This window comes from Hydra vulgaris, chromosome 03 (genome assembly GCF_038396675.1).
Source record: "Hydra vulgaris chromosome 03, alternate assembly HydraT2T_AEP".
Taxonomy (NCBI): Eukaryota; Metazoa; Cnidaria; class Hydrozoa; order Anthoathecata; family Hydridae; genus Hydra; species Hydra vulgaris.
This window is the reverse complement of record NC_088922.1, coordinates 17563560-17587191: the sequence shown is the minus strand read 5'-3', so window position 1 is coordinate 17587191 and position 23632 is coordinate 17563560. Positions and strand designations below refer to the sequence as shown.

General features: G+C 28.0%; 2 protein-coding genes across 2 annotated transcripts in view; both read left to right on the top strand.

The window, feature by feature from the left end:
• Window positions 1–405: 405 nt before the first annotated feature.
• Window positions 406–15607, top strand: LOC100207938 (D-glucuronyl C5-epimerase). The gene is made up of 3 exons (XM_065792513.1): window positions 406–1354; window positions 12298–12444; window positions 14578–15607. The coding sequence occupies exons 1-3, from the start codon at window positions 721–723 to the stop codon at window positions 15453–15455; spliced, it is 1659 nt and encodes a 552-aa protein (XP_065648585.1). The 5' UTR covers window positions 406–720; the 3' UTR covers window positions 15456–15607.
• Window positions 15348–23632, top strand: part of LOC101238541 (1-acyl-sn-glycerol-3-phosphate acyltransferase delta) — a 53063-nt gene continuing 44778 nt past the window's right edge. Inside the window, exon 1 of the mRNA XM_065792514.1 lies at window positions 15348–15479. Coding sequence (XP_065648586.1) covers window positions 15466–15479 — 14 coding nt within the window. The 5' untranslated portion in view covers window positions 15348–15465. The remainder of the gene's footprint in view (window positions 15480–23632) is intronic.

Below are 23632 nucleotides of genomic sequence, written 5' to 3'. Positions count from 1 at the left end.
TTCACTAATTTTTCCTGAATAGTATGGTTCTAACAATTCCAAAAAGGTATGACACAACCCTATGTTATTTCATCAAACTAAAATCAATCTGGTTCAGCATGGGTGTGTAATGTTGACTAAAATACACGTCCGCCGAAATTTCTTGACCCAAGACTTTGACCAAAAAAAAAAAAAAAAATGTCGAGTATGAACTTCGAGAACTCAAAATAATTTTTTACGTTCGTGCTCCACTAATTAGACAAAGATTTCTGCCTCAGGCTTATTTTACACTTTTCTTTTTACTATAAAAATTGCTGTATCCTACTCAGGTTGTTGACAAGGTTTTAGATGCGTTGCATGGAAATTAGGCCAAGATTATTAATAAAAAATAAAAAATTCATAAATTTCAAAGAACGCTCGCTAATTGCAAAGTAGTGCTCCGTATTTTAACTAAAGCTCGCTTTCTTTGATGAACTCATTTTGTGAATCTTTTAATAAATATTTTTTCAAATAATAAGAGCATTAAATATTTTAAGAGACTTTCTTTAAAAAAGTGCAGGAAGGAGTAGGATTCATTTTATTGAAAATTTTTTAATTGATCCTAATTTTTATTTTTACAGTTAATTTTTCGTTAATTATCAATATGGTTAGTATAACGATTACTGTGGAGCTCTACGGATACTTCTCTCTATACAATGGCTAATAGTGTCAAATTTGATAAGAGCATTGTTTTTGTTAACAATGCTGAAAAAAATTATTCGTTTATTATTTAATTGGAAAGGAACATTATATTTTATTTGTACTTTTGTTTACTTTTGGTATGTGGGCATGTCAAGTATATCTCCATTATTTTTTTATCAAGACCAAGACTCATCCAATTCTGAAAGATTTTTAGCAGATAGTAATGGAAATGAAAAAATTGCTTTACCTTCTTTTTCTACTGTTCATGTCAATGTAAATTTCATTCAGAAATTTAATGGTTTAAGTATAAATAATGAATTGTATGTACCGTTTGAATTCCTTAAACATTACTATGAAATTTATGGTATTTTTGAAAAAGTTGAACCAGGAGATCCTTTACAGTTTACATGGCTAAATTCTGATCCAAATGTTCTCAATCCTAATCAATTGACCTTTTTGCCATATTCTTTTCAAAGAACTTATCTTAATTTTCATGAATCTGATGTTGCTAATAGAGGGAGAGTAAAGTGTATCTGTGGAAAGTATGAAGTTCCAATTTCAACACAATGGGATAAAAAAGGTTATTATTATCCAACCCAAATAGCACAGTATGGTTTGTCACATTTGAGTAAGCACTATATTGAAAATCAAATTAAAATGGACCGTAAAGAATATACTGTTTTATTAAAAATAGGTAAGTTTCATAATACAATTATGATTGTATATGTTGTTAAATATTATTAATGAAACTCTAATGTAATATAAATTAGAGTTTCATCTTCTTTTGAAATGTTGTTACAGACATCCAGAAGCTGTTAATGGAAGTGAAATGACATTTGGATTATGTGGATGCATGAACTTTACTATCAAATAATATCAGAAACCATACCATGCCAGAAAAGTTTGTTGTATTTGGCAAATAAGTAGAATGACCATTGTCCTGGTTTTTATGCAGGAGAGCGCAGCACTAAACTAATTTTAACTAGTTTAGCATTGCCCTCTTCTATGTAAACACCAAGACAATGGTTACCCTACAAATAAGTATTGTGATAGTATAACATTGCCAATCTGAACACTGGTATGATTTTTTTTATTGAGGACGTCAAATGTTAAAGCAAAAACATCATCTTATGATGATAGTTTTGCTCTAATATTTTTACAAACTCTTTTACAGTGCCACCTATTCCATCCCAAAGTGATTTGTCATCAAGACTGCAAGCAACCACTACTAAACAAAGAGTTACTAGAAAATAAAGAATAGAGTTAAAGAGCAAGCAAAGATTGGAAGAAAACTTGAAAAACTAAAAGTTATATGAGTCAGGAAAACATAAAGATGAGAGAGTTTAAAGGGATAAAGGAAAAAAACTTGACAAAAAAGTTTTTAGAGCATGCAAAGATAGGTACAGTAAAAGGATGTGCTGAATGATGAGTTAAAGAAGAATGAGTTTTGATTGATGAAACTAGAGATTATAGCGTTTATGAGCAGCAACCATGATAGTATTTGTAGAAAAAAGAAAAAAATGCATATTTACAATGATGTGTGAAAGGCTCAAGCTTGGCAGATAAAGCAGGTCCAACTATGTTTACAATGCCTTTTTGGACCTTATCTAAAAAAAGACCATCAATGAAAGACTCATCAAAAGAAAGACCATCATGCCCAAATATGACAAGAGTATTCCATACAGGGACAAAAAGAGGTAGAGAATGGAATCAGGAGTAAGTTAGTGGCGAGCATGATAAATAGAACCAATCTTAGCAGATTCTAACTTTGCAATTGATTGTGTTTATGGTTTTCATTAGAGTTTAGTGAATGATAATCCAATCTAATCTGAATGATAAGTCCATTCATTAATATAGAATGCCGACAAGGCTTGTTGAAAAGAAAGTAAAGATGCAGCAAACAAAAAAATTTCCAGCATAGTCACTATGCTGAAAATTTTTTATTTGTTGCATCTGATAAAGGCAAACATTTTAAAAATTGAAATCAATTTTAAAATAAATTAAAAAAATATTTAAATTTTTTTTACTGTCCTGCACAGCCATTAGTAAAACAACAACAAAAATTAGTTTTTATATGAACATTTTTTTATTAACAGTTTTATGCATAACTCTATTGATAAATTCAACTTCATCGTTCGAATCAATTAAAATTATTCAAATAGAAGGTGCTGATAATTTTTCTTTTATGTAATAAATGACAAACAGATAAAGGCAATACTGCTTCTTGTTCCAATAGTAACTCTGTATCTCTGTACTGTATTCACTGTATCTCTGTATGTGTATTGTCTTGTACTACAAAAGTGCAGTTCTTTGCAAATTCTGCCTGAACAATTACCTTATCAAGAGTAATTGTCTCTTTGAGATTGTGATTTTGTGATAAATAAATCAGAAGTAATTTTATCAAGCTTGTCCCAGAAGCTCTTTGGTTTTATTTAGTAGATCAGTATTGTTAATAGTTCAGTTCTATCTGTTGTTGTCCACTGTTTAAAATCCACTGCCTGTTCATTTTCATCACTTTTATTTTGCTTTTCTGGAACATCATTTTGTGTCAGATACTGTTGTAATTTTTTTTTTGCTTCTGATAGTTTCTACTCTAGAACAACTATTGCATCAATGAATCATTCAAACGTTTGATTCATTGCTAAAAACAATCATTTTAATGATTTCATGGTAAGATGTTTCAGAGTCTACAGCACTCAGCATCAATTTCATATTTTGGTGTATTGTCCATATGCCAACAGAATGTGTACCTTTTAGACCAGCAATGATGTACCCTTTTTTGGTGTATTGTCCATATGCAAACAGAATGTGTACCTTTAGACCAGCAATGATAATATTTAAGTTAAAGACTGCATAATTTGGGAATCGAATTTTATTGTTTTCTGTACTTTAACTTATATTAATTTTCCTCAATTCTATTCTAGTCTTTTTTATCAGGTATTTGCTTTGAATACACATTACAGTAAAAACATTTTACAAGTTGTAAAGTTATCTTTGATAATTTGGAATAATACAAAGGAAACAATACAGAAAGCAATTGGATATAGACATTTATTTTTAGTGTGTAATTAGAAGTTACTACGCCTTTTTGTGTTTAAGTTGGCCAATTTTTACTTTAATTCAGCATTTTTTCATTTTAATTTGGCAATTTTCACTATAATTTGTAAAGTGAAAATTGCCAAATTAAACTGAAAAAATGCTAAATTAAAGTGAAAATTGGCTAACTTAAACGCAAAAAGGTGTATTAACTAGATTACTACCTAAATTAATTACTAATTAGTAACTCATTACTTATTAGGTAAATAGTACACTCATTACTTTATTAGGTAAATAGTAACTCATTACTTTTTAGGTAAATAGTACAAGGTATCAAGTAAAGTCTACACTTGAACTCAGCAGTTCTTATAACTTATATTTATATATTGAATATTAAAGTTTGAAGTTAAACTTTAAATTATATAAATATACAAAACACTTTGCTAATTAATAATAGCGTTTAGTAATTATTACTTAGTGAAAGAATAGATACATGGATTACGGAACTTGATTCACTTCATCGCTGTAATTTAATCAAACCTAATAAACTATAAAATTATAAAGTATATATTAGTTTGAACTTGAAAGTATAACAAAATAATTTAGTACAATGAGTGAATTTAATAATATTAATACAAGATATTAGTCTGTTACTAATTAAATCAGAATTATTCAATAAAATTAGACATAACTTAAAAATGTATTTTGTTTTCCATGCTGAAGCAAAAGCCTGTTTCTTTTACCTTCAAATTACAGATATAAAAAAATGTGCCCATGGGTTTTGCGCACATTCAAGTGAATTTAAAGTTGAATAAAAAAAATATATATTTATAGTTATGAGGGCAATTCTCATGTTACTTTGATTAAATATTTGTGCTAATTGGCTATGATTAGCTTAAGGGGAGGTTTCACCTTAAAACCAAAGTATGTCTTAAAATGGTACTACAGCCATGAAAGTTTCTAAATAACTTGATAAACACATAAAATGAATTATAAAAAAGTCAAATGTCAATTTTGACATTATTTATGATGTCACTGCTACTTGTTACTATAAATAGTAACATAAATTTGGGAACAGATTTCTCAAAAAGTATACAAGATTTTGAGCTGTAACTTTGCAAATATGTGTATACATATATTATCAACATGCCCTACTAAAATTATTATATTCTGAAGTATATTACTCTTTGAAAATATATTTTTTAATTTATTGAGTTTTTTTAAAGCAAAAACATCAAAATAAAATTTTATAAATGACCATAACTTAAAAACTTTACATTCAATTAAAGCCAAAGTAGTATGGAGTGATCAAAACATATAATTTTTTATATGTGCCAAGTTTCATGAGAATATACATAGAACTTTTTGAATAATGTGAATCAACATCAAGAAATTAGTCAAAAAAATTAAAACGGAGAAAAATGAAATATAAAGGGAAACATTCAAATTTGTAAAATGTCTACTAACTTAATGGCCTCCGCAGAGATATAATCATCAGCCATGGCCTGCTCTTTAACTTGTATTTTTTTCTCTTGTCTATCTGCTGTTACTTTGTCTTTTTCTGTGTTTTTGGACCCTTTAATTCGTCTTTCGTCCAACAAGAGAAATCCCCTTTTACAGGATTGTCCAAAATTAAGCCCTAATTTTTCAAATATTGAAGCTCTGCAAAGTTCCCCATCATTATACACAATTGCAGCATCCATTGCAGCAATGTTGACTCTTCCAACAAAAACAGTCTTTGGACACCTATTCCAGATTAAGTTGTTGTATGATTCATTGCCATTCTGCATACCACCATGAAGGCATTTTTCTAACAATGTGTCAGCAGACAAGTCTTAAAATACAGTTTTGATTTCATTCAAAACAAATGAGGTAATTTATTTTTGTCTTTTAGTGCTACATTTTTAGGACACCAATCACCACAGTCTTCATGAAAGCTGCCCCTATGTATCCATATTGCCATGATACTCTTTTTCATTTTTGACACAGTACTAAAATTCTTCCTGATTGCTCCGCCATAATGACCCTGAATTCTTTTGATTGCACGCGTAGTTAGCCGTCCTGCATTGCCAATCCCTTTATATTTCTTTCCATTATCTTCATAACCTTTTCCTCTACACTCAGCAACTTTATCCATTAATCTTTTACCCATCCTCTTCTGTATATGTCCGCAACACTCTAGTTTTTAATTTCAATACCATCATAAACTGGTGGTGTAGCTTCAGCAACAGTTTTAAAACTTTTGGAATCTCCAAGATAATTTACATATTTTAGTCCATTATTATTTACAGATCTATGAAATATTGCTAGCATGCCAGATAGTTCCCTTTGACCAGATGGACCATCATGATTATGTTGACAGTTTTTATGATCTTTTCTCCATTCGAGAAGTTTTTCTGCTGAAAGTCTCTTTTTAGCTTTGCTACAAGCATCACAATAATTTGACATAACCTCAACATCTATAACTTTACTGCCTTTATGTGGATTGATTGACAGAACAGTGGCTATTCCATTTTTGCTTACAAAACCCCTCCACTGCCATGTACGGTCACATGATGCAGTAATCTCATCTGTGTTCATGTTTTGTTTTACTTCATTAGCTGCTGACAACATGCTTTCTTTAGCAGTACTTTCAGTTGCATGCAGAATTCTGGTTCTATATTTACAAGATTGGGCTGCAGAAATTGGAGGGAGCATATTTATATTGGCTAAGAATCTCTGACTCTTATCTCTATTGATACCAACACTATACATAACTAGTTGAAACTCATATTTATATTTTCATTGGGAGAAGTTTCAAATAAAAATTCATCTTACTTGACAAGCCACATTTTTTTTCAGTCACAGAATAGTCTGGGGATATTGTGGTTACACATGATCTTGATCCTGATTTTATAATTGATGAACATGCACGACATGGTAATCATTGTATCAATGAAATAAGAGCTTGAATGTCAACAAATCGATATCCTTCAAAAATAGAACTTTCAGTAGATCTACTCTCCTTAGTTATTGTTACATTATGTTCTAGTTTTGAACTAGATGCAGAAACATGAACCGCTGTTTCATCAACAATATCACTATCACGATCGTCTCCTTCACTAGTAATAGTAGTAGTAATAGTAGTGTCATTACATTCAATATCGGTACTAGATCTAGTAGTATTAGCATCGCCACAAAGTCTAGATTGTTTTAAATTTCCAGTATATTTATTCCCTATAAATTTACGCTTGAGTGGCTTGTTTCTTCTTTTATTTGAACACACATTTATATTCATTTTATTGCAAGAAATAAACGCTATATTAGCTGTGTAAACAAAAATATGCGTGCTGAAATGTTTCAGATAATTTTTTGCATATTTAATGACCTAAATTAACCCTTTCCGTCCCAGACAAAAAACAGTAAAACAATTGTAAGTGAAATGTTCTCATTGATGTAAAAGCTATAAAATAAAAAATACTTGTCAGAATTTCACAAATGAGATCTTGTTTTGTTTGTCTGAAAAACGGCTGCCAAACTATCTTTTTTCAATTCTACTTTTTCTTAACTCTAGTTATTTGATCAAATGCTGTTTTTAGAGTGGTCATATTTACTAAAAAATGTCATGATCCGCTTAGCGGGTCACAGGGACTGAAAGGGTTAATAAGAATACATGATATTTTGTCAAAATTGTTTTAAAGTATTTTTAAACGTCTAATATAAATAAAAACACTGAAAAAGGGTAGAGAAATGAATAAATAATAATTTTAAGCCATATTTAAAAATATAAAAAATCATTAAGGGGAGGTGAAACCTCCCCTTAATGATTTTTTTTTTATGTTACAGACAACATGTTAATGTTTATAAAAAATACTTTTATTTTTCAAAATTTCAATAACTTTATATAAATAAATGATAATCTTTAGTGTTATGTGTGTGACAAATTTTGTTACACGTGTGACAAATTTTGTTACGCGTGTGACAAATTTTGTTACATGTGTGACACTGTACGAACTTTTATTAATTTAGTAAATTTGAAATAATTTTATTTTTATTTTTTTAACATAACTGAAATAAAGATTAAACTGAGTAGCAATTTTCAAAAGCAAAAAAGTTTCAACTTTTTAAGCTTTATTTTATCAGGGTACATAGTTTGATTGTTCTTCACAAGGCACCAATCATTAAAAGCCATTTCTGAAAATTGGGAAAATATTTCAGGAGCTTACAAGTCATAAATATAGTGTATTTAAAAATCAGATGACTTTGATTCACTTGTTTTGAAAAATGACTTGCATTCATTGAAAGCATTGATATGATGAATTTTTAATATTCCCAGTATTTTTTTGACTTCTAACCGAGATTTTTTGTTGTCTATTTACTAATGATTTCATCATTGCTAATATTAGTAGCTGTCATTAATGGTTTAAAAACATTGAAAAAATCCATAGGAGTTTATACACACACTTTCTTATTCTTGCTCATACATTTCATTCGAACAAGAGATTAAACTCTTCTTCCAACACCATCTGCAGCCTCTATTCTATGTGAAGTTGCTAAAAGTTTTTACTCAAACATTTTATTTTATTGCAAAGATTATTGGTTGAATAATTTATCTTAAACTTATTTTTAAATTCTGATGATGGGCCATTGGTGGAAAGAGTTTCAGTATTATTATTACAGTTTTCATACATAAGTATCTCATATAATTACCCAATAAAGCAGTAAACACTATCTTCGCCCTTGTCTCTAGTGTTAGAACAGATAAGATATGTTTTGCAATTATTGTTGTTGAAAGCAGTACTAGTAAACAGTTGAACAGTGTTTCTACTCCAAAGTGCACTTTGTACTTCATTTAGATATTCACAAATATATACCATTTCAAATTCCACCTGAAGAACTCTTTCTCCTGCAACCCTCTTGTCTTTTTCATATTCAGCTGCTTGAACTCTTTTTATATTCCTGAAATTTAGATAAAGTAAATAGTAATTCCTCTATTACTTCTCCTATGCACCCATTTTTGGATTGTTATTGAAGACACCCAATATGAACTATTATAGCTGTTGTCTATTGCTTTAATTAATAAGCGAAAGTTTTTATGCAGTTTTCACTTACACTGATCTGTGGGTGTTTCTTCTAAAAAAAGCATATTTTTTGGCCTAAGCTTAAAAAACGTAGAGAAAGGCATTATCTCTCCTAAGCCTCTCTCAAAAACATTGTCAAAAAATATTTTCTCAGCTTTTTTCTCGTTCCATTTTATCGAATCATTTTGTTAGTCTTTAAATTTTTGTCTACTAATTTTTTTTTTTTTTTCTTTATATGAATCCTTTTCTGCGCTGTTCATTTTTGGAACTTTCATTTTTCACAGATTCTTAATTCTTTTAATTACTATTGAACAGTATTCTTTGTCAGCTTTTTGTTTTCCTTTAAAGTTTTTCAATCTCTCAGCTCAAGACATTTTTATTTTTATTATATATTGACCTAAATTTAAAACAAGAAATTATTTAAACTTGCAAAGATCTTAAAATCAATAATTAATATAATTATTTAAATTCAAACTGAAATAACTACTATGGTTGTTTTCTTGTTGAGTTTATTAAAGAAATTGAGAATAATTAAAAAAAAAGTAATTTATCTCAATATTATATTCATGTTAAAAGCATTTATATTCAAAAAAAAATTTTATATGTAGTATTTATGATTTAGCTCCAATCCTTATCAATTATTTATTTTCTGATTTTTTAAATTTAATGATCTTATCTGTGTAATGTCACATATATATCATTAATTTTTAAAATACGTTACTGTGTGACCAAACTTTTTATAATTTTTTTTTAGTTATTTTACCACAATATCATTAAAATTTTTTTGTCATTTGTTTATTCAATTCTTTTTGCTTATAACTAAAAATATTTTCAAAAAAAGCATCTAGTTTGCTCACAAATAAAACTTTTCATTGTTTGTTGTTATGTGTGACATCACAAAAAAAGTATTTACTGAATTGTAATATATATGTATAAATATTTTTTCAACGTTAAGATTTTTTATGTTAACATATTAAAATATTTAAGAAAATGCTTTTATGTAATTATAAGAATATTAAATATTTATTTATTGTAATTAGAGTTCGAACTGTTGTAATTGTAATGAAAACAATAACAGAAACAATGACTATTGTTATTGTATTATTTTTTTTAGAAACAATAACAATATCTGTGATTTACAATTTTTGTAATATGGTAATACAATAACAATAAATATTGTATTGCAATTCATTTTCATAATACAATAGCAATATCTAAAAAAAAAGTATTATAATGACCCACTACAATGACAATAAATATTGTATTGTAATTCATCTTTATCATACAAAAACAATTTATTGTTCTTGTAATGAAAAAAATTATTGTAATGTCAAAACTTAGTCATGTTACCAGAAATAGAATCAATAATCATATATTATTTGTAGCCTATTTTAATAGGGTACAACTAGTCTATTTAAATAGGGTAAAACTAATATATGATTATTGATTCAATTTTATTTTTTGAATATCACTTATCCTAGTTGCAAGCTCTATATAGCTCTATAAAAGTGAGTATTATTTGACCAGTTTTTCTTTTACTACTGGGGGTAGATATACATAATCAATTCCTATCATTTCTTTCACTTAGTTTTTTGTTTTTACAACAGACACCAAATGTTTTCATAACACTTACTCTAGTCTGATATGTGATGAGTGATCTGAAAGTGTAGAAAAAATTGTTGCAAAATAAAAGTTCACATGTTTAGACATTATAATATATAATTACCCAGGTCAATGGTTCCCTGATTCAATAATGCTGTAATTTATTACTCATTAGCGGTTATTTATAATAATAAAAATAAACTATTTTCATGCGCTTATTTTATTAATCAATTAGTTTAGATGTCATCATCCAGTGAAACTTTTTAATATCAGTTTAGACAAAATTTTAAAAAAGTCAAAAGTTTCACTTCACATAGTAAGTTATTATCTAATTACAAACATATAATAAATTATATATTTGTATGACTTTGAATGAGTATTATTGTGTTAATTCTAAATAAATTATTATTTAAACATTTATATTATTGAACTCAAAATAAATCAAAAAATTATATGTAAATGGTTGCTAAAAATGGGTGCCATGAGCGCCCCTGAATTTACTATTTGTTAAGCATATGTAGAATATATACTTCCTTGGCTAAAAAAAAATTATATATGTAAATGACTGTTAAAAACAATTTTCATTTTTCATCCTCTGAATTTTCTAGTGCCCAAATAATTGTAAATTTGTGTGAAAATGAATCTAAATACTTTAAAATACAATAGTTATTGAACTTTGAAATAGTAATACAATACACCACAATATTTATTGTAACTGTTTTTCATCAAAACATTACAATAGTTATTGTAATTGTTTTACATCACAGCAATACAATACAAAAGTTTTAGGATTTCGATGTATTGTTAGAATAAAAATGATACAATAGTTATTGTAACTGTTTTTTATCACAGCAATACAATAACAATAAATGTTTTAATTACATCTCTGGTATTGGAATACAATATTATTGTCTTGTAATGTGTATACACTATACAAAAACTTCTAAATGTATTTTAAAATGTAAATTTAGTTTATTGTAAAAATATGCAAAAAAATTGTAAAAATAGTGTGTTTGAAAAATTAACTCTCTAGTTTCACTAATTTGAGAATCCCCCTAGTGTGTCAACAAAGCAAATTAACATATATCAAACTTTGAAAATATTTTAGACACGTTTTCAAAACTTTTTGAAATTTTAGAATATCTACTTTTAAAATACATCCTTGTTTTTTTAGAACCTTATTTTTCATATAATTTATTTTTACTTTCCATATCATCACATTATATTTAGTAACCACATCATATTTTATAAAACCTTATTTTCCATAATTCTGTTTTTTTTTTTACTAGTCAACCTTGACCAGAATTCTTATCGTTGACCCTCTTTATTTTTTACGCTGAATGATAATATTGCATTTAATCTCATTAAACTATCAAGACTAAGAGACTAAGGACTAAGGGGTTAAACTTAATAAATAATATAGCAGTTGCTTAAACTTGCTGTTTCTAAATGTTGTGGGAAAGTTGTTCAACAGTTGCACAACAAATATGTTTTACAATGGATACTTGTGTAAGTTATGCACCTTAACATCGGTTGTATAATGAATTTTATGTTGTAAAATAATTGTTGTGGAAATAGAAACAAATTGGTTCCTGCAAAAGTTGCTGTACAACAAAATTGCACAACTATTTTACGTTATTTCTACAATTATTGAAAACCAAGCTTAAGTAATTTTAATTACCAAAAAATAATTCGGCGAAACTGTAGATTTGGCAAACATAACCCCTGGCTTCGGCATGCTGAAGCTAAGTTTTTGGTGCATCCCTAGATCAAATATATATTTTATTATCTTAAATATTTTTTTTTAAATACATGATTTTGTTTTATACTTCTAATTTTTTTTTAACGTTATTTCTATTTTATAATTATAATTATGCAATTAAAAGGATAACTTTTATGTACAAATATTTAATTTTTTGCACTTTTTTATTACATATAGGAACAGTTGGTCATCAAAGATATCAGCTATATGATCAAGGTTTAGAAATGTTTATAGTAAAGCTAAAGTTCATTAAATTGTTTTCTTCTTTTGAATTAAAAATAGTTGCTACTGATTCAAATGAATACCTAATGCAATATATTCTTGGTAAGTATTATTTATGTATATATATATATATATATATATATATATATATATATATATATATATATATATATATATATATATATATATATATATATATATATATATATACACACACATATAATTATATACACATATATAGATACATATATATATATACACATATATATACATATATAAAAACAGGGACTCTCAGTACATACATCAACTATCTTCTAGTCTGCTGCCGCAAAAGAGTGTTGCTACATTGACTAAGGGCAGTTATTGTTTACAAGGAATTTCTAGTATGCAATAATTAAATATAAACCACATTCGGTTGTGACAAAAGTTTAAATTACAAATACATAAAAAATTCTCATTATTTACAAATATAATAAATTCAGATAAAATAAAAAAATAAAGCTTAAGTTTTTTTAAAACTTACTTTTTTATCTAAATATAGAAATAATAAAAATATTCTACAGCTACTGAAGAAAATGTTGCCTGTAATTTTAAATAAAACATAAATAAATGAAAAGTAAAAAAAAAAATTAAAAAAAATTTAATCTAAACAAAATAATCTAGCAAGCATGTGAATATTTTTTTAAATAGTGTTTTATAAGTTACATATGTTCTGGTATTAGAAATACAGCGACGACCGGCAAAAAAACATTACTTTAAAAAACTCTATTTTTAATTTACTTAGCTTGATTCTTAATGTTTGGTCGTTTGGTTTCTATATAATGATTGAATTTATCACTTTACAGACATTGCGTTTATTAAAAGCATTACACTTAAAATAAGCTAGCTTATATGTACAAAATATATTTCTCATATTTAACCATGTAATGCTTAGGTTTAACTTAATTGATTTTAAATTTTAGCAGCACCGTAATTGGATATATATATATACATATATATACATACATATATATATATATATAGATATATATTTATTTATTTATTTATAGGGGCTATTCTAGGGAAAAAATTTGGGTGGCGGAAAAATAATGCGGAAAATCAGTGTTTTTTCGTAAAAAAGGCAATATTTGCCATCAAAAAAAATAAAACTTGTTTATGTAACAAATTGTTACCCTATTTTTGTTACATTATTTATACAGTGTTTTCAGAAAAAGAAGATAAAAACAAAGAATAATGAAATAAAAGTTGATTATGTACTGAAGCCCCAGGCAGAAGGCTATATCAGTTTTTATTTCTATTAATTGTTTGGCCCATATCAAATCACTTGATATATAAACACTGTCTTTTTCTAGTTTTGTTGTTTCCATTAATGTATTGTTTTTGTTCATAAAATAGGAATATTCTTTATTATTTGAACCAAAGTGCATAATTTTATATTTTTCAAAATTTAATGTTAGATTCCATTTTGTATACCATTTGTTAAGTTTATTTATATCATTTTGGAACAATTGTAAATCATTTTGAGAAGATATAGGTGCAATAATCTTTTTATCATCATTATATATGCCACATTCATTTATAAAATTTTTTGGTAAATCATTTATAAATACCAGAAAAATGAGAGAACTTAGAACAGACCCTTGTGGTACACCGCTAAGTACACCAACCCAATCCGTCATACTTTCACCTAAAACTACTCGTTGTTTTCTGTTAGCAGCAGAAAACAAACAAGTGGTTTTAGATAACAGACTATCCACTTAAGAAGTTAACAAGAAATACCAGAAGTCAATAGCTCGGATAATAACTTTTTTTCATAATTTTTTCATGTATTGTACACATACTTTATTTCAGTCTGTGTACCAATCTACCAATGTTGTGTCTACCAAATGTCTGTGTATCATCTACCAATGTTTCATTATGAAATGCATATGTTAAAATGATATTGAGGAGTTGCATTCTTTTAAAACATAAGAATGAACAAAATCAAAACCGACCAATTTCAAATTATTAAGTGTTTTAAGTTTGAACATCATTTTGTGTTATGTAATGTAAAAGGCTTTACGTAATAATAAATTTGACAGTATATTATGCAATTCAATAATGCTTATATCATTATCATCGACATACACAGAATGAAAACATTTATTTAGTTCAGTAGCTGTAGTGGATTGATCAAATTTTTTAATTAGTTGATATTTTTATATTAAAATGTTTTTGTTTTTTAACTTTGTTTAGATGATGTTATGATAGAAAAAAGAAATTTAAACCAAATAGTTCATGGTTTGGGTAAAAATGTTTTCCGATCAGAAATTACACGTGACTTGAATGTTGATTTGGTTAAAGGTCTTTCATCAGGCAAGCATTCAGGTGATACATTTAGTATAAAAATACAAAAAATATTAAGTCTTGACATTGACAATGTTCAATATGTAAAATCTGTCAAGTTTGTTTATGAAGATCACATTGCCAAGTTTATGGCAGCAGCTGATTGGCTGTTGTATTACCAAGATGACCAAGGTGGATGGAAAACTAATGTTTCCAGGATTGTAATTCCAGAAATTAGGACTGATGCTGGTTGGTATAATGCTATGGGGCAGGGTCAAGCAATATCTTTGTTATGTCGAGTTTACTTTTACACAAAAGACACTAAGTATTTAAATTCAGCCCTTAAAGCAACGCATTTGTTTAGGATACCTTCTGCAAAAAATGGTATTTTAGCTATGTTGTTTGATAAATACCCATGGTATGAAGAATATCCCACTGTGCCACCTTTATATGTTTTGAACGGTTTTATTTATTCTTTATTTGGATTGTATGATCTTTTTAATATTGCCAGTTCTAAAGATGCTGCTGAAGCACAATATTTGTTTTATCAAGGAATGAATTCTTTAGAGACAGTACTTCCATTATTTGATAATGGTCATGGATCGTTCTATGATTTGCGCCATATTTCTATACCAGGAAGCATGCCAAACAGAGCTCGTTGGCAGTATCACCGCGTACACATTGAGCAATTGCATGCTATTGTTGAACTAACAAAAAATAGTGTTGTTAATAGAACCTTGCAAAGATGGATTGGTTATGGATGGGGTATCCTTGCTAAGCATAACTAGTTAATTACTGATGATGCAGTTAATGTATGATTGTTTTAAACTTTATCTTAAAAGTAAATAATGTAAATAGAAATATAAAAAAGACATTTTTCTGATACTTATAATATTCCTTATTCTTTGTTCATTATTGTTATTTTACTTTCTTTTTTTTTTACAAAATATACAAGCTGAGTTCCATAATTTGTACAAACTGTTGTTTCAGATCTTTACAAAAAATTACAAAAAGCACAAAAACTTTTTTATTTTATAAAATATTTAAAATCTATTTTTTTTTTTTTTTGAGTTCTTTGTTAGATTTTGCTTATTGTTATTATATTATTTATTATCATACATAGCCCAAAGTATGAATTATGTTTTCAAATTAATTTTTTCAAACTTTTTTACTGTATAAATTAATTTTTGATTTTTTTAAAAATCCTAAATTAGTTTAAAATTTAGATTCGGATCTCAACCTGTACATTTAAAAATCAACTCTTTTTCTCTTACTTTTGTGCTTATATTTTTTTAAGTTATTTTAATTGACTTAGTTTATTGGTTATTTTTATTGGCGCAGTTTTTATAAGTTTCTTTTTTTAAAGTAATTTCTTGGTTTATTCTATTACTTTTATTTGTTGGTTTATTTTTATTGTCTCATTTCATAGATAATTATAACTATTTTTATTTTAAGTTTTGAGAAAATATTAACTAGTTTGTGTTTAAAACTGATATATATTTATTTGAATTTATATTATTTATAGCAAAAGTCTTTATGAACTTAATTTTTATTTTTAATAAAACAGTATAAAAAAACATCTGTTAGCTAATCTTGGTATTTTAAGTTGACCATTTAAGATCACAGAAACCATTAAAATATTTGAGGAAGCTAATTAAAGCCACAAAAGAGCAACTTTATGGAATAGATAAATTTTTGTTTATAATTAAAAATATTTTTGTTTTCATATTTTATTACTTATATTGTTATTATTTTTTTAACTTTTGTTTTATCAGCTGATTTTTTTAAAGATAGCCACAGTGTTTATACATTGGCTGATTTATTCATAAATACAGTAGAGTGTACATTAGGGTTATGACTTTTTTTCAACCCCATGCTCCTTTACTGTAGTTTGATGAACTAAAAATGGTGCTCTAAAAAGCACGAAATAAACTATTATTTGCATATCTTTAGAAAAAGTTCACCCCCCCATTGAAAAATTGATTTTGACATAAAATAATGTACATACATACAATAAATTTGCCATAGACACAGCCATCCACTGATCATCATGTAAATCATGAAATCATGTAAACTGTTCATAAAATCTTTTTATACTAATTCAACTGTGCTGATTTCAAATTCATCACCCACCACTTTTTTGAAATATTGTAATTTCTTCTGTATGGCATGTCAAGGACATTGTAATTTAATTCTGTGCATACACATCAATTGATCCACCTACTTGTTTTATAAATTGCTTATTATTCTTCACTTTATAAAAAGTATAAAAACTTTTAATTTCATTAATTCTGTTAATTTTATTCTGCTATCTCATCATTATTGTTTGTGCATTGTTATGACTTCTCCGGGTGGATGAATCATCCTGATAGCGTGTGTTTGGGCACCACGCATTTGCTGTGTGAGATATTCATCAGGGTTGTATACTTGGTTTAAAAGTGGATGTGGAACTCCTTTTGCAATATCCGTGGTATGGCAAAAACAACATGACCATGTATCTGACTGCTACTTTTGTGCCTTCTTGATCAAAGGAATGAGAAGAACAAGAAATATCTTTATTATCCTAGCATATCACTTTATCATGCTATCTATTGACCAGTTTCAAATTTCCTCCAGTTACCTATGTCTTTACCACAGACATCCAGCACCAGTTCATTATTGGCATCAACTGTAACAAAGGCAACAGTGATGAAGGAAATATTTCATAACGGGTGATGCGGAAGTTATCGGACAAAATAAAAACATCAATAACTTATTTATAAATAAAAAAACAAACTACTATTATATTTTTTTTAAATAAAGCATTTATCTTTTAATAAAAATATATTTTTTATATGAAAAAACACCACCATCTGCAATTGATCTCAATTTTGCTCTGACGCCTTTCATATGGGACTGTAAAAAGTTTAAATCAATTTCTTGTAGTTTTAGTTTAATGCGATCAATTAAAACTTGCTCTGTTGAAGTTTGCCAATCTCCCTCGTAAACCTTCTGTGTCAAATGTCCCGAAAAATTTTCAATTGGTCGTGCTTGAGGCACATTTGGGGGATTGGATTCTTTGTCAACGTAATAGACATATTGGTCCATCCAATTTAGAGAATCTTTAGAATAATGAAAACTTGCTAAATCTGGCCAAAATAAATCGTTAAAGTCTCCATGATATTTGTGAATAAATGGAAGAAGTTGTTTTTCTAAACATTCATTAATATAGATTGATGAATTGATCGCTACAGCCTTGGAAGTGCGAAACAATGGCTCGGACATACCACGGTCAGATATGGCTATCCACATTAATAATTTTTTTGGAAATTTCTCTTTTACTATAAAACGAACACTTTTGGGGCATGTCTTTTTGTTGTTTTTGTAGTATCCAGAATTTCCAGGCATGTTGTCCCCTGGAAAACAAAAGTATTTTTCGTCATCGATGACTAGAAGCGATTTTGTGTTATAGAGTTGGTTAACTAGTTTCCTGCTTCTTTTCTTTGCCTTTATTTGTTGTTCTATAGTGTATTTTGGAGTCTTTTCACGTTTTCTATATTTAATATTCATTTTTTTTAACTGACGACCAATTGTCTATTGATTTACACTGAATTTAATACCTATTTTTCTCTGACTGACCCCTTTTCGATTGTTGACAAGTCTCTTTAATTCGGCTTTCTTTTCGGACAACCAGGGTGCTTTCTATCAGAAAACGATTGAACAGTTTCAAGTCTTTTTAGGTTATCATATATTATACTTCGAGCAAATCCTTCCTTTTCAAAATGATTTACGATTTTTTCTTTTTTTATATTAGGTTTGTTTACAAAAAACATTTTTAGTCGCTTTCGAAAAGATTCTTGTTCAGCTGCATTTAACCTCATTTTACCACAAAAACTGATTATTATGCTCAAGTAATAATCAGTTTTTGTGATAAAATCAAAGATAAGCTACAAAAACTAATTATTATGCTCAAATAATGAAATTAGGATTTGTCCGATAAATTCCGCATCACCCGTTATGAGCGCAGTGGCACATTATCTGCACCTTATATTATAACGACAGGTAAGTTAAATGATCTAGATCAAAATCTTCCACCAACAAAAAGTGAGCTACTGGCGTCTCAACTTCAAGGATGGAATTTGTTAAACACTGATGCCAAAGTTACATTTTTTTTGAATGTGAACTGCTGACCTGATATCTTTATTTTCTATGAGTGAAGATTTGCCTAATGACAGTTCTCCTCTGTTCAAAAAATTTGGTATTGAATATGAAGAACAGAGACAAGAACAGCACCTCTTCATTGATGCATCAAAACCCACCATAAAATGTGTTTTTCTGTCCCTGTTGCTCAATTTATCATTCTCTCCCTGTTGCTCATTTTGTCACATGAGAAACCTACTATTACTGTACAAAATCTGAAAGAAATTGTAGAGCAAATCCGCTTTGATGAAAACATTTTGGCTGTCTGTGTTGACTTCAATGTGATCGCCATTTTCACAGGACTACAGTCAGGATACACAAAATACTGTTAATTTCATCGCCTCTATGATAGTCAAAATTGTTTCTAGCACTATACAAAAAATGTTGAATCTTATTTAGCAACTTGTGAAAAGAACTTGTCAAACTGAATTTTATTTAGCAACTTGTGAAGGGCCTTGGTATGGAAAGTGCAGCATTTAGATACCCGGTTCAAAAATTTCCTGCATTGAGAGAGGCCAGAATTAAGGAGGGAAGTTTTGTGGGGCCTGACTAGGTATTAAACAGGTTGAGCAGATCACTAATGATCTTCAATTAGCAGATTGGAAAGCATTCACAATATGCAAAAAATTCCTTGACAACCATCGTTCTCTCAACTATGTCAATCTCATTCAACAACTGCTTCACCCATACGAGGTTCTGATATGTAAAATGTCCCTTAAGCTCCATTTTCTGATGTCACACATTAGTTTTTTTGACAATGTTAGTAGTGTAAGTGATAAGCAGTGAGGGCTATTCTACCAAGATGTTGCTGTAATGAAGAAAACAAAGGAAAATAGTCACCTGCATTTCTAGTAGACTGCTATAGTAAAAAAATATTTTAAAAATTTGAGATTTCAAAAAAAAAATTCTCAAAGTCTTAAAAATTCACATAAAAAATTACGATTTTTCAAAGTGGTGCATAGTGGAGATAAACTTGGATAAACTGGATGGCCAACCAGGAAAACCTGGAAAAGTCAGGAAATTCTAAACTATGCTAAAAATTCAAGGAAAAGTCAGGAAATATTTTTAATTTTCCAAAAGTCATGTCAAAGTGAGGGAATTTTGATAGATTCAGTAACAAAATATATTTTTTAGCGTATTAAAAACTGAAAACCTTTTATTTTATATGTTTTAACATTTATTTGTTGGTTGCAACTGCTGTTAATATTTTAGAGAGTTTTTATTTTATTTTGATTATTTTTATTGTGAATTTTAATACATAACAAAAAAAAATTTATTTTATTATGCGGAAAGGAAAAAGAATATTTTTTAAATTTTATTATTTTTGAAAGACTATATGTGTTTACTTGATATGATTTACTTTTTTATTTTATTAATGTCATTTATTGAGAAAACTCTATATTTTTCGTGACTAAATGTTTGTGTGTAAGGGGGTGACACGTTTTTATTTGTGAGTATTATTGAAAATTTGTTGTTTGTTTATTTATTGTTATTTTTTAATGAAATATTTATACTACTTTTATTTATATGATTATTGATATCAAGATTATTATATTTATTAAAACATTGTTACTTTTTTTTTTGCAGTAATTGATTAAATTACATGGTAGGCTGTTACGTTTTGTCAGTACATAACTGTTTGTAACTTTCCTGTCTGTGCATTATATTCAATTGTTGTTTTAAAGTTGATATTGATTTATTATCATATAATTTTCTTATTATTCTTATAATTTATCATCATTATTATTATCATTGTTATTTGTATTATTAATGCTATTTCATGGTATTTACTTAAGATTAGTTTTTAACTATTTGTAAATGACCTCAATTGTAAGATCTTTTATCGAAAAAAAAAAAATTTGAAAAATTGAAATTGAAAATTGATATGGCAGCTACACCAGAAAGCATAATTACTTCTGATGCAATACAAACCATTGAATGCACTTAGTTTAGTTAGTTTTTTGATAAATAATTTTCATAGTTTTATGATGAAAGTGGTAATATGTCAAGATAAAACAGCAAAGCAATTTGTTGCAGCAGCTTTTTTTTTTTTTTTTATCTATTTCAAAAGGGCTAAATGTGTGAAATTGAACAAAATTTTCATTTTGTCATATTGTGTTATTAGTTGGAAAATTAGTTCAAATCTATCACTGAAGTAATTTCTGTTATAGCAATTAGTCAAATTCTATAAATACACATTGTAATTATTTAAAAGTAACTAATTTAAGTAACATGAGCATTCAGGCAGTAAAAAGTCATGAAAGAAGTAAAAAGCCAATTGTGTTTGTATTTGAACCAGTTGCCAATCTATTTTTTATTTAGTAAACATCAAATCTAAGAATTGGCTTTAAACTGTTTTGTAAAAGATACAAATCAATTAAGAACAGTATTATTTCAAAACAGTTTATGCGCATTGAGTGATGTAAGTCCAGCAATCGTTTAGAAAACAATTGATAGCTATGCTATATGAGATGAAGTCACAAAACCAGAAATTAACTGGGCTTTACGAGTTGTATCTCTCCATGAATCTTATATGGGAAAAAAATTCCAACAAATATTTTTTCTCATCATGGAAAAGATTGGAAAGACAAAGATTGCCTATAACATAACTCATAGTATGTCCTCCTTTCCATGATGTTTTTCTGCAAAATATTTCGAAATGTAATTTTTTGTGCATAATGTTTGATGAGGCACTTAATAGAGTAATACAGCAAAGCCAAATTTAATGCTATTGCTCATTATTTTTTATCTACTTTTTTGGGGCATGCAATTGCTAAAACTGAAAGACAGCTTTAATGGAGTGATTGACGACATGTTATTGCCAAAACTAATTCAAGTTTCTATGGATGGACCCAGTGTGAACAGGAAATTTTTTGATGCTCTAGGAGAAAGTCATTTAGCTAAATTTGATATCCAGGTAATTAATATCGGATCGTGTGGCCTCCATTTAGTTCATGGGCATTTCAGAAGTGGCATTAAGTTCTTTATATAGACTTAAAGATAGTCCTGCTTGCAGAGCAGACTATTTAGCAATAAACTGTGGTAAAGCAATGTTTCTTTAATAATTTTGTACAATGAGGTGGGTGGAGATTGCTATGGTTGCAGAGAGAGCTCTTGAAATTTTTGACAATGTGAAAACTTATGTAGAAAGGTCATTACTACTGATGGCTATAACTGCACAGAATGTTATTAAAGCTATCATAGATCCTCTGATCAAAACTAAAATCTGTTTTTTATTTATTCTGTTGCCAATGTAGTAGAACCATTTTTTAAGCAATTTCAGTCACCAAGTCCTTTAGTTCCTTTCTTATATGATGAGTTATATCATCTGATGTCATGCCTCATGGAAAGATTTATCAAAAAAGAAGTTTTTACAAAAGCTGATAATTACAAAAGTTGTGGAAGATAGGTCTCTAGAATAAAAAGTGCAATTGAAGAGACATGGTAATTGTTTTTGGAGCTTTTTTGAGTTAAAGAATTGTAAAATAGTTAGTAGTCAAAAAATTAAATTTCGAGAATGCATTAACTTTTTAATTGCTGTAGTCACTAAATTAAAAGAGCGTTCTCCACACAAAGATTTTATTTTAAACTCATCACTTCATGTGCAACAGTCTGTTAAATATGCTAAAGTTATTCAGGTACATCAATCACTTTTATGACTTTATGAAGGAGCACGCGCTAAAATATGTTTTTGCTCCTAGTTGTTAATTACATTTAGTTCTTAATTTTTATGTTTGCTTCCATGATTAAATTCTACTATGATGACTGTTATGTAGTTTAGCAAACTCCCCTACGAAAAAAAAAAAGAAAAGTATGGTAACCCTAATATATATGTGTGTATATATATATATATATATATATATATATATATATATATATATATATATATATATATATATATATATATATATATATATATATAAAAGTAGCACAATGTTAATATCTACCAATTTTATGTAAGAAATGTAAACAAAAATGAACTAATTTTAAAAAATTTTCCGACTCATTACGTTATTGTTTGAAAATTATTAATTACGTTATTGTTTGAAAGCTATTTTTATTTTTTATATTTTCTTATTTTCAGTGACAGAAACCATTTTTATCGATGCTACGTTCAAAGTGGTGCCAACATCTTTTTATGGTGGACAACTCCTCCACCTTTTAACTGAAGTTCAAGAGTAACTCTGTTAATTTGTCATATTCTCATGTCTTGCAAAAAGCAGGGATTGTATGTTGCTTCACTAAAAAAGTTAAAAGAACTTGTATCCCGTTTTGTACCTAAAATTGGAATGTCTGATTTTGAACAAGCAATTGGAAATGCATTATCGTTTTTACCTATCCCTTCTTTCTGCCCTACAAGGGTAGGGCAGAAAGAAGGGATAGGTAAAAACTTGCAGAGAAGCAGGCCCTTTATAAAAGTAGATTAAGTTCTGGTGAAATAATTCCAACAAAGTTTTTTGAATCATCAGCATATTTGTTTTTCAATTTAAAGATACCCACAGATGAGGAAGTCAATGAATTTGTTCAGAATGAGCTTTCCACCCTTGAGCCTATAGCTTTCCACCGTTCAGCCCCTAGCACAAAATCCAACTTAAGAACCACCAATTGACGGTCTTTGTAAAGTTTATTGTGTCCAAAGACTTGAAGTTTTAATTTTACCATGCTGACATTTTGCGTTGTGCTCACAATGCAAAGAGATTCTTTCTATGGGTACAGATAAAAGGTGTCCAGTTTGCAGAACTGAAATGATTGACTTTGTTAATGTTTTTAATTAAGAATTTTTCCC